General features: G+C 37.8%; 1 protein-coding gene across 7 annotated transcripts in view; it reads right to left on the bottom strand.

Moving 5' to 3' along the window:
• Positions 1-14787, bottom strand: part of ZDHHC20 (zinc finger DHHC-type palmitoyltransferase 20) — a 55852-nt gene that overhangs the window by 11136 nt on the left and 29929 nt on the right. For 5 of the 7 annotated variants that reach the window (XM_071434079.1, XM_071434075.1, XM_071434077.1 and 2 more), the window contains exons 4-9: positions 11015-11135; positions 9601-9670; positions 8456-8488; positions 7555-7675; positions 2375-2410; positions 1174-1306 (exon numbers count right to left, since the gene is read on the bottom strand). In XM_071434079.1, coding sequence (XP_071290180.1) covers positions 1174-1306; positions 2375-2410; positions 7555-7675; positions 8456-8488; positions 9601-9670; positions 11015-11135 — 514 coding nt within the window. The remainder of the gene's footprint in view (positions 1-1173; positions 1307-2374; positions 2411-7554; positions 7676-8455; positions 8489-9600; positions 9671-11014; positions 11136-14787) is intronic. The other 2 variants (XM_071434078.1, XM_071434076.1) reach the window with 1 other exon arrangement.

Here is a 14787-nt window from a genome sequence, read left to right as displayed (position 1 = left end):
TAAGAGGTTTTTCCACATCTGCCAAATTAGGAAGCTGAATTAAGAGCATCCCGTGCTATCAGAGGAAGATGAAATCTATTATATTAGAAACAGACACACCATGAACTATAGCAAACCACCACCATTTTTGTACTCAGTCCAGTTACGCCCTTGGCCAAGAACTGAGAGGAATCATTGTTCCCCCTCCATACCAATATTTTGTTTTTTAAGATCATGATCCAGAAAGCAGATAAAGAACTGTGTGGCCAATTATGACCACTGACTTTTGGGTAAGGAATATGTTGAAGTTTTCTTCAAAGCTAAAAAGAAACTGAATATTCCTTACCTATAGATATGTCAAATAAAAATAATTCAAATAACTCTCCTATCAACCAATCAAAAAAAAACTAGCAAAAAAATTCTAGCCAAAAATTATTTTACTTTTAATCAACCCACTTATTTTTGAGGTTAGAAATTTAAATTCCAATGAAAAATATAAGATTTTGACTTACTCAGTTGTAGAAATACTCATCAGTCTCTGTCCCCCCACACACTGCAAAAACCACTCTCAAGTGTTTCCTAGCAAGAACTTCAAATACTTTAATTAAATGCACATAGCTTGTTTATGCTGATCAATGCCATTTAAAATGTTTAGGCATAAAAATATGGGAATCTCTTATTATCTAGGAAATGTGCATCAGTGTTCTCATTTTTATCACACTCTTACAAGCCACTTCCTAATAATAATGTTAGGTTTTTTTGACAGGATTTAAGAATACTTGTTTGCATCTAGTTCAAAATGTAGTACATGTTCATGTAGAGTAGAGCCTCTGACTTGGTAGGGGATACCCAGCTACTCTAAGTATTAGAGCAACAGTGATGAGTAGCAATTGGGTTACATCACAGTTAAAATCACAACAAAAATGCATGGTGCCACAGAGGTCTCAAAAATACAAACAAAAGAAATGAACAGTCATCATGAATCTGAATGCTTGGCTCCAGCAGAGGACCCCCCATAGGCTTCACCTTCCCTTTTGTTTCACGTTTAATTACTTCCACCAAATATGCTTTTTATTGCACAATATTGAAAAAATCAATATTGATATACGTGATGACATATTATGTAGGCCTCACATTCTCATTGAATTGTCATTTTTCTGGAACAGGAAAAGTTTCATATCCCAATGGACTGACCTATAGTTGATCTGTTTTTGCCAACTAGCCAGCAGTGGTAGCTGAAGAGTGACAGTATACTGATGAAGAACATGGCTGCCACAAAGAAAAGGAATAGTACGTGGAACTTTGCATGGGTATCTGGCAATTCATTCTGGGGAGAAAGAGAGAAAGAGATTAATATGTTAACACTTCCAGAAACTAAGGCACTATTGTTGCTGAACATTTCCTGCCACACCCAGACTGCTATAGGTCTTTCACCTCAGTTTTCACCAAGAAAGAAAAGCAGCAGCTTTTCCTTTCACGTCATGTTAAACTGGAAAAGGACAGCATTGAAATCTCATGGGTACCCCTTCCCCCAGTTTAGTACTGTGAGTGCACTTGTTCATCCGTGCTTTTCAAATGCATAGTAGGGGGCAAGGCAAAACATTTTCTATACCAGAAAATCTTAACTGTCCAGCCACAGACAAAGAGACATGGGGAAAATATGTCCAAAGCCACTTCCTCTGAAGGGGAAAAAAGTGCAATTCCTGCCACAAGGTAGTAATACTGTACCTAATTCTCAGCTGGTATAATGAACATAAAAGGTAAATGGCTGTCATGAACAAGTCCTAAACAAGACATGGGATAGATGTTCAATTTTTGATCACCTCTAATGTTTAAGCAACAACAAGCATGTACCTAGCAAAACAAATTTGCCACGTCTGACCAGGTAGAAGTGAATCACCAGAAATCTATGTGGAAAACAACAATTTCAGTATAACCACCATAAAGAAAGCAATTCCCACCCATATCAGATTGTCAATTCCACCCCAAACTATTTTCAGACTTTCAAAAGGCCAATGGGATTTGTAATAATACTATTCCAGCTCTATATCCTCAAAATCACAGCACTTTCAAGCAGTTGACCTTTAACAACATTATGAAAGCAGAGAGGCTATTTTTACTCAGCTACTTACTTAGCATTACTGCCATTACTTTTTTCCATTAGTGCATTCAGTACACCCATTTATCTACAGCTGACTTTCTTTTTTAAGCTAAAACACATTTCAATTAAGATCAAGTGCACATAGGTATATCCATTTCCCTGTACATAGCTTATATATTTATAGACAACAGATTACTAGTCTCCTTCCTTCTGTGATGATGTGAATACCTGCCTGGACTAGAAAAATTGTAGTAGGAACCACATTTAAACATTGACAGCAATATTGTATTTTACCTTTGGACAATTCTCTGCAGCTTTCCTGCGGCAAAGCTTTGCGCAAAGAAAGACAATTTATTAAACACTAGTATTATGTTAAGACAGGGTGTTTGAAAACAGCATAGGCTTTGTTAAGAACAAAATGGTTGGTGTGTAAATGTGCTCTTGGATGTGCCAATTCCCAAAGCACATCAGCAGCTTTAGCCCCTGTTCTCCAAGAAAATGAAGAAGTATGCAAGAGCCCACTACTAACTTCCAAGGCATGAAATCTTCTACTGAAGCATAGATGTACTGGAATTCAGATTGTGACTGGATCACTTTCAAGTGGTTGCTCAGCTTGGTCAGCATGACTAGACCAACTTCCTTCTTTGCTAGTTGTTTTCATCACAAATAAGAGTTATGTGAATATTCTGTATGATGAAACCATTCACAAAGGTCTGAAAAGCTCAGAATACTCCTGAGGTATCAAGTAATGGTTTATTAATTAAAAATCTTTCTGACTTCAGAACATATCCATTACCATTAGACGTAGTTTCAGCCAAAACCATAAAAAATAAATTGCCATTCTTTGCACGATTTTCTTCATTTAAAAGAGATCAGATAACAAATCAGTACAGTTTTTCTTCTTCTTAATTTTCTTCAATACAGAGAAGTTTGTAGGATGTATCTTTAGTATAACACCTGAAATTGAACCAGTGCTTGAGAAAACAAAGGAAGAAACAGAAAAGCTGGGTTCAAATTAGCTTTTAAATTCCAAACTTTATACCTTAAGAGTGGTATCTTGGCTAAGATGCCAACACTTAACTAATCTGTTGTAGGCAAGATGTATGGCTTTTAAATTCCATTAATATGTGCAAAAAGCTTAGGGAGAGCCCAAGCATCTACATTACAGTCAGGCAGATATACACAGCATTTTCAAAAGTGCTGGCTGCCATCAGATAATTCTATAGTAAGCAAATGACAGAAGAGTGCAGCTCTCTAAACTGCCATTTAAGTTCAGCTTCCTTTTTACTGGCCATTTTGTTACTTATTTACTGACAATTTGTGCAACAGTCCCTCTTCCACCTGCAGTAGGGATATGTTGTGTTTTGCGATCCACTGAATTCCAGCCTTGCAAAATACTCCACTTGCTGCTTATTCCTAAGCTTCACGTTGAAGCAAAGTAACTCTTTCTACCTCAGAGCACAAGGCAGTGTTCCCCAGCTGCCCAACTGATTTTTGTAACTTGAATTCCTATGGCTTTTTTGAAATTACACATTTAAACAAAATAATTCTCTACAAGGAATTCTCAGGAGCTTATTCTGATGCTAAAAGAGCAGCAGCAGCTTAGTCTTTGTGTGTTCTGTGGGTCAGAAAATCTAAGTTTATTTCACTTGCATCTTCCTAAACCAGCAGCTCTAAAACCTGGAGGATTTTTCGAATTATGCATGAATAATCTGCCTGATCCCCAAGGAGCATTTACCTCTTCTGACTACCCAGCCTCAGCCACTGGTTGTAACTTCCTGAATGACAGTTGCAGAACTGAAGCATCTTTCAAAGAAGGCCAATTCTTTACTGGAGAGAAGCATGCAGACTTTGAGTGTGTATAACAAGCTTATTCACAGTGGTGTACTAGCAGCAGTCCACGTGCCCCCGCATGTGAAAAGAGAGTGAAACTTCAGACACTGGTTATTTAAGATCGTTATCCTCAGCAGCAGCACCGAAGCAGAGACTTGCAGGTGAGAGAGCTGCAGAGTTTACAAAAGGAAGCAATTTGCACAACACAGTCTGGACTACTTAGCACACAATAGGCTGAAGCCAGTCACTATTCAAGAGTCCCCTACAAACTCATTTGATTGGTATCAGGTCATAAAATCCCTCAAACAAAAGTGCTGTCTGAGCTTGATTTGTTCTTCATTTTTCAGTAGACAGGTCCAGCCTAATCTTTGAAAAAAACTCAGATCTGATCTACATCCTTAGTACAGGCAGGAGGAATGAGTTCTAACTAATGATGTGGAACCACTCCTTTTTTTTACCCCCTTATTATTAATACAACCAAAGTTTTGAAGAAGCACATGTTATCCACCCAGGGCATGTATTACATCCTTTATTTAGCTATACTCAGGACTGAAAATTAATCTGGAGGACAGTGAAAGACACTGAAAACATAATGGTTTCAAGGAGGTGGCAGTGCAGCAAGAATAGGAGTAGACACAAATATAAGCTGGGAAGCATCACCAGGCACTGTGTAAACAAGGCATCAAGCACTGGGCATCCAGCCAGTGCTGGTGTTCGTGTCAAAGACATTTGGTTAAACTGGCATTTTATCTTAAACAATCTCTGATGTAGAAATAAAAATGTCATGAATATAGAAAAAGCAGTTATGAGTATAAATAAAGAAATCAGTAACATTCCCTTATCTACAAAACAGATTTTAACATCAGCATCAGTGTGCAAGCCTGTGGTAAACATTTCCAGCCAGTGTAGCTGTTCCAGTATTGTATGCACAAAAATCAAGACCTTTCTTCAGCACTTCTGCATAGAGTATGAAATGTGCTGTGTAAAAGTCTTCCATGTGTAAGGGAGAAATACAAAGGTTTTCTTCAAAAGAAGAATTTGGTAGGTGTGCATGTCTCACAATGTTTCCAAGTATCTGCGTAGGAGCATCATGTCTCTATGCAAGTATTATCAACAGTGCAAAACAATGGATTGCTACATTTGTCTACTTAGCACATACACCTCTCCACAACCTCATAACAAGTTCTTCCCCCAGGCTACATTCCTCAAGAAGCAGTCCATACTTCTTTCCAACACTGGATGTATCCAGCAGTTTGTTGCACAGTCTCTGAAAAACATCTGTGAGGAAGCAAAAAATAAGCACTACCTTCTGAAGGTATACTGTAACATTTCCTGTAGTCAAGCTCTGGGAGGAAAAAACAACCTTGATTTGCTCAGTTTTAGACCATGGTGCTAATAACACCAAGCTTGTGGGTTTTTAATCCCCATATGGGCCGTTTACTGAAGAGTTGGATTCGATGATCCTTGAGGGTCCCTTCCAATTCAAAATATTCAGTGGTTCTGTGCATCTAGACAGCCTTGACAGAAAATGTCCAAACAGCAATCTGTCTGATGCTGTAGCAGACAAAGCTGAGGATTAGCAATATACTGAAGCAATCTACAGACAGCACATGTCAGCAGCATTCTGCTTTGGTTTGCATACAGATGTACAGAGAACCTTCCAAGAGAGCACTTGCTTAAAAGCTTATATACAAGAGACATACAAAAATTTGCAAGCTTACATGATTATGGAGCTGCCACCTCTTTCTGGAAATGTACTTTATTAAGTCAGTTATAAACTCAGAAGTGTCTTAGCTTAGTGAAGGGGGTGACTTAATATGAGTAAAGTGAGTCAGAGACCTATTCTGCTGATAAGATCAGGGCATTGCCAGATTCAGTCTTGAAAGTATCCGGAATTGAAAGCAAGTACACAATTACATTGTCTATTGTTACATTTCAGAAGTAGTCCATTCTTGCAGGAAGCATTTTTAACAACTGAATCAATAATAAAAAAATAATCCCTCTTAAGTTTACTTCCTTTGCTTGAGAGTCCACTTCAACATTGTGTCTGATGAGCTTTGGAAGAGTCCTGCTGCAATTGTTGGTATTAAATGTTTGTTCAATGTGGGCAGTTGTCCTGTGGCCTTTTTTGTCTATAAAGTAATGTAGCAAAGCAAATTATTTTTTCTTTTTTTTTGCTTTAGAACTGACTGGTAAATATGTAAGAGCGCATCTACAGTTTCCTTAGAAATTGTATACAAAGCACTGGAAAGCAGCCAGGCAGATGTTTGGAAATGGCACATTCACAGATTGAAAATTTAACTATTTTACAGCCAAGCAAGACTGAACAGCAGAATCAGACCATTTAATTTGAAATATCTTTTAAGACCCAGCTATGACTGATAAACACATTATGGCTTTCATCTCACAGTACTGACAGCTCAATTCCCACATGGCTCCTTGCTCTCCCGTGACAGGCTGCTATACAGAACTCACAGGTTAAAGGAATACAATACTTTGGCAGATCAGACCCACAAGTTTAGATAACACAAACTTCTTTGCACAGTTTATCTTAACTAATGCCAACTGTCTCAGTACAGCTATTTTGAATACACGATCAAGCTTCTCTTACCCTGACATGGCAGCAACCTTTTGCTCCAATAAAGCAAATACCAATATCTACCACTGCAGATAATTACTACTTTTCCCAGTTACTCTGACAGCAGCCAGCATTTAAGAAATATATGGTATTATTTACCCAAAGATGTGATTGAGACCCTTCCACTTGCGGTAACTTTTTGCATGCTCATTAATGGAAATGGATTGAGGGAATTCTGCCACTAACACTTCAGCCTAGAGATAGGAAGGCACACTACAAGTTTTTCTAGATGAAAGAGAACAACTACAGAAGGCACTGTGTTCAGCCTGGATGTGACTGGAACAAAACTGATAGGTGCAATATAACACTGACATACAAGGATGGTTGCCTTCACATAAATGTTATTAAACATACTAAGATGGATGTATGTGTATTAACCATTTGACAACCCATAACAGTTGCAAAGAACATGTATAGCATTCATACTGTACATATCTTAGCATTCTACTCATACCAGATCATAAAAGCCACTAATATGAAGTTCAAACATGCCTATGTAGGGACTCCAAAACAGAGCTCAGACAGTTCCCAACAAATTAATCTGCCTTATCTGGCAGCAGATTATCCATAGATAAGTCTGGGAAGATACAAAATTGTTATTTATATTTCACATTTGTCGGTATTTATTATACACACACACATATATAATTATACATATAGTAATTGTTTGATAGGGTCTGTTCCTTCTTTAGCTTATCTTTATCTGTATCTCATAGTCTCATAAAAACCTGAGCTGTGCCACTCAATTTTGATGGAGCAGAGAAATTGCACAGTGTCCTCATCAAAAGTCCTTCCCCCCACTTACTCATCCCAGGCAGTGTAATATATTTACTTCATCAAAATTCATAAGGTTCTCCTGCTTCAGTCACTTTGATTGATGTCATTAATGACAGTGAACCGCAGAACAGAGTAAATGGTGAGTGACAACATGCTGATGCAGCCTTCAATAACACATGCGGTATTAAACAAATGAACAACAACCAAAAAAAGCCTTAGAACTTACTGTCCAAAACTTTATGAAGTACTGCAAGACTGTAGCAGCAACAAACAAACAGTACAGTAAGGAATACATTAAAAACAGGAGGAAGAATTTGTAGTTAGAAAATCCCACACAATTATTCACCCTAGAAGGAGGGGAAAGAGAAAAAGGTTACTAAGGTATACAAAAAATAAAACAAACAAAAAACCCACAATACATTGCAGAGCAAAATGTGTATGATGTCAGTGGTATGTCCAAAACACTCTGGCACCAGTGTTTCAGAAGCAATTTAAGCCACTATTTTGAAGGAAATTTCTCAGGCTGAATGATCTGGGCCTCTCCCATGAATTTTACCCCCCATGATTCTGTAGGACAGGACATGAGCTGGCAAAGCATTACAATACAGACAGTCCATACAGGAAGCAATTCCCACTACAAACTAACTGCAGGCACCACAGAAAGTAACAGGAACCTCACCATCAACTTCAGTGCATGCTGCTTGGTTACAAAACCACCTCTAAGTCAACTGGTGGTACTAATGTTTTTCACAGTGGTAGCAGATAATATTTTTACTGACTACCAGTGAACAGAAACTGCAGAAGAGTCTGAGTGAGTCATACATATCACCTAAAATCCAGAAATTACTCTCCCATTGCAGTGGTATCTCCTCTCCTGCTAACACCAACAGAGTAAACAAAAGAAAGAAATGGATTTTCTCACAGGTCTCGTTAATGTCAAGGTTTCTCAATATGAGGAGAAACTGCACGATTTGGACTACTGGGCTTACAACTTTAAAACTGCATCACACATTTATTCCCATATATTAAAGAACTTCTGTGGAAATCAAGGTTTACTCCAGAAGTCCATTTTTGAAGTAGCATCTAATTCATCATTCTTATACTGATTTTTTAAAAAATAAACTTACCATGGACAGTGGTGATCCATTTTTAATACACATCTGAAAGACAGAATTTCCAGCAAGTTAAGACAAAAAGTACATTTTCTTTCCAAGACACATAACTTTAGCTTCTACAGTTTTGGGTGTTGTTTTTTATTGATTGATTTTTTCAAATATTTTGCCCTACTGTATCTTTTTCAAGCCCTTCTCAATCATACAAATTCTCTATACTACAGCAGCTGTTCTTTTACCTAAAAGAACCATTTGAAATTCAGAACAGTTATGAAGAGAGTTTCTTAAATTAGCATTGGGAGCATTACTGAGCAACACCATGTACCAGTTCATTAAGCCACACTAGTTTTATGTGTTTGCACAGAAAACAAATCCAAAGGATCTGTCAGGGTTGTGTGGATAAGGTGTGTTAGCCTGGCATTCACTTCAACTAAGTCTACCTTAGGGTTATTTTTTCTACCATTTTGCATGCTGCTTGTCCTTTTTTTTTTTTTAAGTTAATGGAGGAAAAGATCAGCACAAAGGGCAATTTGAATAGCTCACATGCCACTTTAATCCAGTTTTAAAGTAAACACAGTTACTAGACATTTCAGACACATAGACATTCATTGTATTTGCTAACAAATTTGATTTTAGCCAAAAGATGTGTATTAGGTTCTTCAGTTAACAAGATTTCCTCAAGCTCAGCCTACTGAAGTCTTATGCATAGCCTCAGCCTTCAGTGCCTGTGCAGACTCCTCTGATGATTCATAATGAAAACAGGGGATAGCAATGATGTTTTTGAAATGTTAAAGGCATGTGACTCTAAGGCCAATTTTTGAGATAAACATTTCTAGCAGAACACATCTGTTTCAAAGCTACAGAAACAAGTACAATGAAACAGTTCAATAATAAGCTTTAGCTGGTGCTGGTATCTCAGACCTACCTTTCTTTACTTTCACTCTATATGATTTTTTACTTTTTAATTAATCTATTTTTTAATATAATCTTTGTTTTACAAGGCTACAAGCAGGTTTCCTAAAAAGTTCTGCCACTTTAGACTATAGGGCTGTACCATAATATTGCACCAACAGAAGGAACCGATCCACTGAAGACAGGAACACACTAAAGAGATGATTTCAGGAAAGGGAAAATTTGTAATTCCAGATTCAGACACTTACACGTCACAGGCAGAACAGTGGTGGCAGCGGTCAGGTTTGATCAGCTGGCATCGATCACAGTATCTGATTGCTGTATTTAAGTGCAAGGGTCAGGTCAGTAGAATTCACCTCATTTTATGAAAGCTTTCCCCCTTAACATGAACTGAATCTTAAAAGAGCTTCCTGCCCTTCCCTTCCACACCTGTTCTCACAGACTGTCACACACCTAATCTCATATGATGCGTAGTTTTGATTTTTTAAGGAATGTAACATATTAGAGTATTCAAAACTACCTCTTACTACTCTACTGATTCCATTTTCATTTACTCTTTGACTCCCAAGTCTTGCTATCCTTCATCCTCTGGCACTGATCCCCTTTTCACCTCTGCACAGGGTACTAAGGCATCTCATTGTGAAACTACATTCTGCACTGGCTTTCATTATCCACTTCACCAAACAATGATCTAGCAGACTGGTCAGTAAGTCAGATCTTCCTCATCTTTCCTGGATATTTTTAAACAGACCTTCAGGTTTTTCTCAATGGAAATAAGACACCAGCACAGACAGCTGGAAAGCAGGAGGAAAGGCAACACCTACAGCTAAATAGAAATTATAAGAGCTAGCAACAGCTTCCCAGACCACTCCAGGAAATTAAGACTGGGATTCTCTTATATGGGGGCCTGTATTTAAAAGAGCCAGGTGTCCTTAGACTTTCTTTGGAAAAGTCACAGTAAACTTTGGCAATGGTTATTCTGAGAAGTTTACATTTTTGGAAATTCTACAGGGTTGTTAGTTTCAGGAAAGAGAAAAAGATATATGCACGTACAAAAGCTACAGATTTTTAAAGAATATACATATACATAAGACAGCACTTTCACAGCTCATTCATCTATAAATTGGAATAAAATGCCTACATATATTAAAAGCAAATCCAGAAACAGTCCATAACTAGATTTCTACTGAATTGCAGATGGGAATGAAACAATACTTATTTGTTTTAAATTGCAAAAGCATGTTAAGATCTTAAGTATGTTTCTCCTCACACTGAATCAAAACAGCTCAAAAAGAAAAAGAAAAAATTTAAGTTAGGATAAAAGTCATTATAAAATTGAGCAACACATTTGATTTTCCCTTTTTCAAGCTATCGTAGCTATATTTGTTTGCTGTGTTTATTTTTAATTGCCACAGCTGGAGAGAACTGCTATCATCTCTCTTCCTGCTAGAAGACATTTTTCTTCTTTAATTTCAAGTAGTGGCTTTATGTTGAGAACCCCAGAAAAAAGAATGCTCTTTCTCTCAGGGGGATTAAACACCAGGACAAACAAATAACAAAACATCATGGCATTTGCAATATGTGCTTAATAAATTATTGATTCAATGGCAACAAATGAATAAACAGCAACTTGAGGAGCATAGAACTATCTTTATATCTCACCTCTCGATGCTGTTGTCGTATAGATAGGCAAGTCTTTGGCAGCTCTTCTTAAAATCTCCTGCTGGATTTCTGGTCTCTCTTCTTTTTCATATTGTTCTTTATCAAGTTTTGACAAGCAGAACTAAGAGGGATGTAGAAAATGGATAGGATGGGGAAGATTAATTATTACTTTGTTTTCCAAGGAAAAGACCCTTTGGGTGTTCCCATCCACTGACCCAAAAGCATCATGTAAACAAAAAAAAAGAATGCTACAGGAATTACAGGAGATCTTTAGAACTCCTAAGTTTCTGGATGTATTTAATTTCTGGATGTATTTTTAAGAAAATACATCTCTGCTCCATTATCTATAGTATTTTCTCTCCAACACAAGGGAACACAGAGACTCAGAGTGAGTTTTAAGGTACAACTCTTCCTTTAAGTCACTATAAGCATAATTTAAGCAAACTGTGAACAAGAGGAAGGTGCAACAAGTCCTTTGCTGCTACAAGGCATTGAAGTTCTCTTACCCCACTTCCTCTCTAACATACAGAGGGGTACAAACCAGATGGGGGAAAAAAGGCAGGCAGGGGGTGTGGTGAGCTTCACAGCCCCACAGAGAAGCTGGGAGAGTTTAACTGGATTTTTAACTCAGGAGTAGTCAACACTAGTCTCAAAATTCTTAAGTTGTATTGAAAGAACCTTAAGCAAAGCCTGTACAGTTTGGGAGTGTCCTACAATTCTGAGTAAAGCCTGACAAGCATTCCTGTTGAAACCTTACTGAAATGTAAGCCTTTACCAGAAAATCCTGGAGAGCTTTTACTCATTTGTGAAACACTTAGTTTGGTATCCGCTGAAACAGTATTTCCCAGTAAGCCCCACAAAAACCAGCTGACGAGGCTCTGTGCAGCGGGGGCTGAAATGACGATTTTCTTTGGTATTTTTCTGTTCCAAAGCACTTCTAAACTCTGAGCTTCCTGCATGGACTACAAGAGCTCTCTTTATGAGCACACATAGACAAAGCATTCATGGTAGAGAGTGGAAAAATGCTATGTGTGCAGCTGGAACAAAAACTGGCTTAGTGTGGTTTAGTATGATCGTATTTTCCTACCAAAAACATGTGCATGATTTGTTCACATGGATTCTCCTCTCATCCTGTACTTTTTCCTCTTTTGGATTACAGTCAGTTGGCAAGCAACAATGAAGACTCCACTTACAGCAAGGAGGAAGCAGTAAGACATTGCTGCAATTTCTCTGTGCTGTTTCCTAACCCAGAATGCAAGCAAGATGCCTCACAGCTCACAGAATCTAGTTAAGCCTCCTGTCACATGTAGCACCATCCCAGCTACTGCGCCTACACACCCTTTGAGGGTGAAACATGAAACATGTCTAAATAATACCCTTTTAAATAACCAGACACTAGAACTAACCTATGCGAAGGGTGAACTTAAAATTTAACATTTCAGCCATCACTAAGAGTTTGACCTAATTATTTAAATTTAACCACTCAGATCGATATTTATTCAAGCATGAAAACTGGAGATGCTCACATCAAAAGTTTAAGGCAGATGTGAAGCAACATTCCAGCAAACAGTAGTGCAATACACCTTAATCCTTACTACCCTTGTGAGACTGCTAGGTAACCCAGGTATCCACGACCTGCAATCAAGCAGAGGTTGCAGGAAACATGAGTACCCCCTCTAGATGACATTTCAAGGCAAACCATTAGTGCACAGAAAAGGAACCCACTAAAAAGATTTAAAGCTTTTTAAATTTGTCCATGTCACATCATTGTATTACTCTAAAAATCCTGGATAGGATTTTGGTTTTCCAAAAAGCTGCATTTCTTTTTTAATTTCAGAACTTAATAGGGCTATGAGACCACAGTCTCTCAGGACAATAGCAGGATATGTTCAAAGGCATCCAAAGTTGTCTGTTACCACACAGCAAACAGAATTCCCAATGAGGTTCCAGCAGTTCTTATTGAAAACAGAAAGAATCCCTTTGTTTCCTTCCTCTCTCTGTATCTTGTATAATGCTGATTGTTCTTTCTTAGGACAAATGCACAGGGATTACACTAAGACAACAGCAGCTGCAGAATCTTTTTTTTAGTTCAATAGTAAGATCACAGGATGCTATTTGTTTTGCAAGAATAGCCAATTTGAATGATTAAAAATATATACATTTACACTCTCACACAATGGAGAGATACTGAAGTCATCAACAAAAAGTTTGTTTTTAAGTATAAACAGCATAAATTACTCACTAGTACATGAACAGAAGGGATTTGCCCAGAAACAGGTGCTGGGTTTTAAATGTGGTTGGTTTTTTGCTTTTTAAAAATTTTTTGAGTGTGGTTTTTTGTTGTCCTGGTGGGAGAGGTTTTTTGTCCCTTTTCATTTAAAGCTAGCTGTAGAAGAAAATTTTATCAAATCTGATCTCTCTCCACAGTTAATATACAAAAAATTCATTACATGCCATATGCTGAAGCCATCCCTTTTACTTGCTGAATACAAAAAGCCTGCTAGATCATCACTGTAACTACAGGAAAAGTATTGTCAGGATAAGTTTGCTATTAATGAAGAATTCAAGAAGACAGTAAAAGTTACTAGGCATTAGCATTAAAAGCAGCTCTAGTTCATATAGCTTTATAAAACCTAGAATAACTAGAATGTAGTTTCAACTACGTTCTAACTAGTTAATCTGCTTAACTCAACCATTTTCCTGCAAAACCACCACAGAAAAAGCAAAACTAAATTACCCTGAAGACAAGTCCCTTTGAATTTTTAGGTTTACCAATTCATAGACTCATTTAGGTTGGAAAACATCTAAGGTCATCAAGCCCAGCCATAAACCCAGCACTGCCAAGTCCACCACTAAACCACATCCCCAAATGCCACATCTATAAATGTTTTAAAACCTCCAGGGATGGGGATACAACCACTTCTCTGGGCAGCCTGTACCAGTGATTGTGACAACAAGCCTTTCAGTGAAGAAATTTTTCCTAATATCTGATCTAGACCTCCCCTGGAGCAATTTGAGTCCATTTCCTCTTGTCCTGTCACTTGTTACCTGGGAGAAGAGGCTGACCCCCACCTGGCTACACTCTCCTTTCAGACAGTTACAGAGAGCAGTAGGGTCCCCCCAAGCCTCATTTTCTCCAGACTGAACACCCCCAGGTCTCTCAGCTGCTCCTCACAGGACTTGTACTCCAGACCAACAGCTTGTGCTCCATCTTCAACAGCTGCATTTAGACTTTTTGCTTAGCTAAACAGCAGAATAGTGTTAGGCTTTTTACACTTCATATTCTATAGCTTTAACATACAGATCTCTAAGCTATAATTAAGCACTACAGAGCAGTGTTTGCTTTTTCTTCAAAGCATGGGAATAACTTGTCTCAAGAATGTTTAAGGTTGACATTAGCACTAAATGTCAGTCTTGCTCAAAACAGAATAAAAATTCAACCCCCACAGAGCAACCAACACCTCAAACAGTTTAGACAGTTTAAAAGCTTTGTAAAAACAAGGAAGAGAAGTGCAATATTTTAAATTCAGTCCCTGTATTTAATCCTTACATACACACACATTAGAGAAAATGGAAAACAAGGTAATCCATCTCAGGCTTATTGGAGTTAATATGGTTCTTTTTCAAAGCAAAACTTCATCATGCATTCTTTCGCTATTATATAAAGCTTCTTTATGTAGTCACATCTCAGTGTTCCTAAACCTTAACCCTTGACTAGTAAGTGGGTTCAGTCCTCCAGGTCATAAGTATACATTGCATTACTACCCTTTCTT

Source organism: Agelaius tricolor, unplaced genomic scaffold, assembly GCF_023055355.1.
Source record: "Agelaius tricolor isolate 1412-34295 unplaced genomic scaffold, bAgeTri1.0.p SCAF_9, whole genome shotgun sequence".
Lineage (NCBI taxonomy): Eukaryota > Metazoa > Chordata > Aves > Passeriformes > Icteridae > Agelaius > Agelaius tricolor.
The sequence above is the reverse complement of the archived record's forward strand: the minus strand, read 5'-3'. Positions and strand labels throughout refer to the sequence as shown.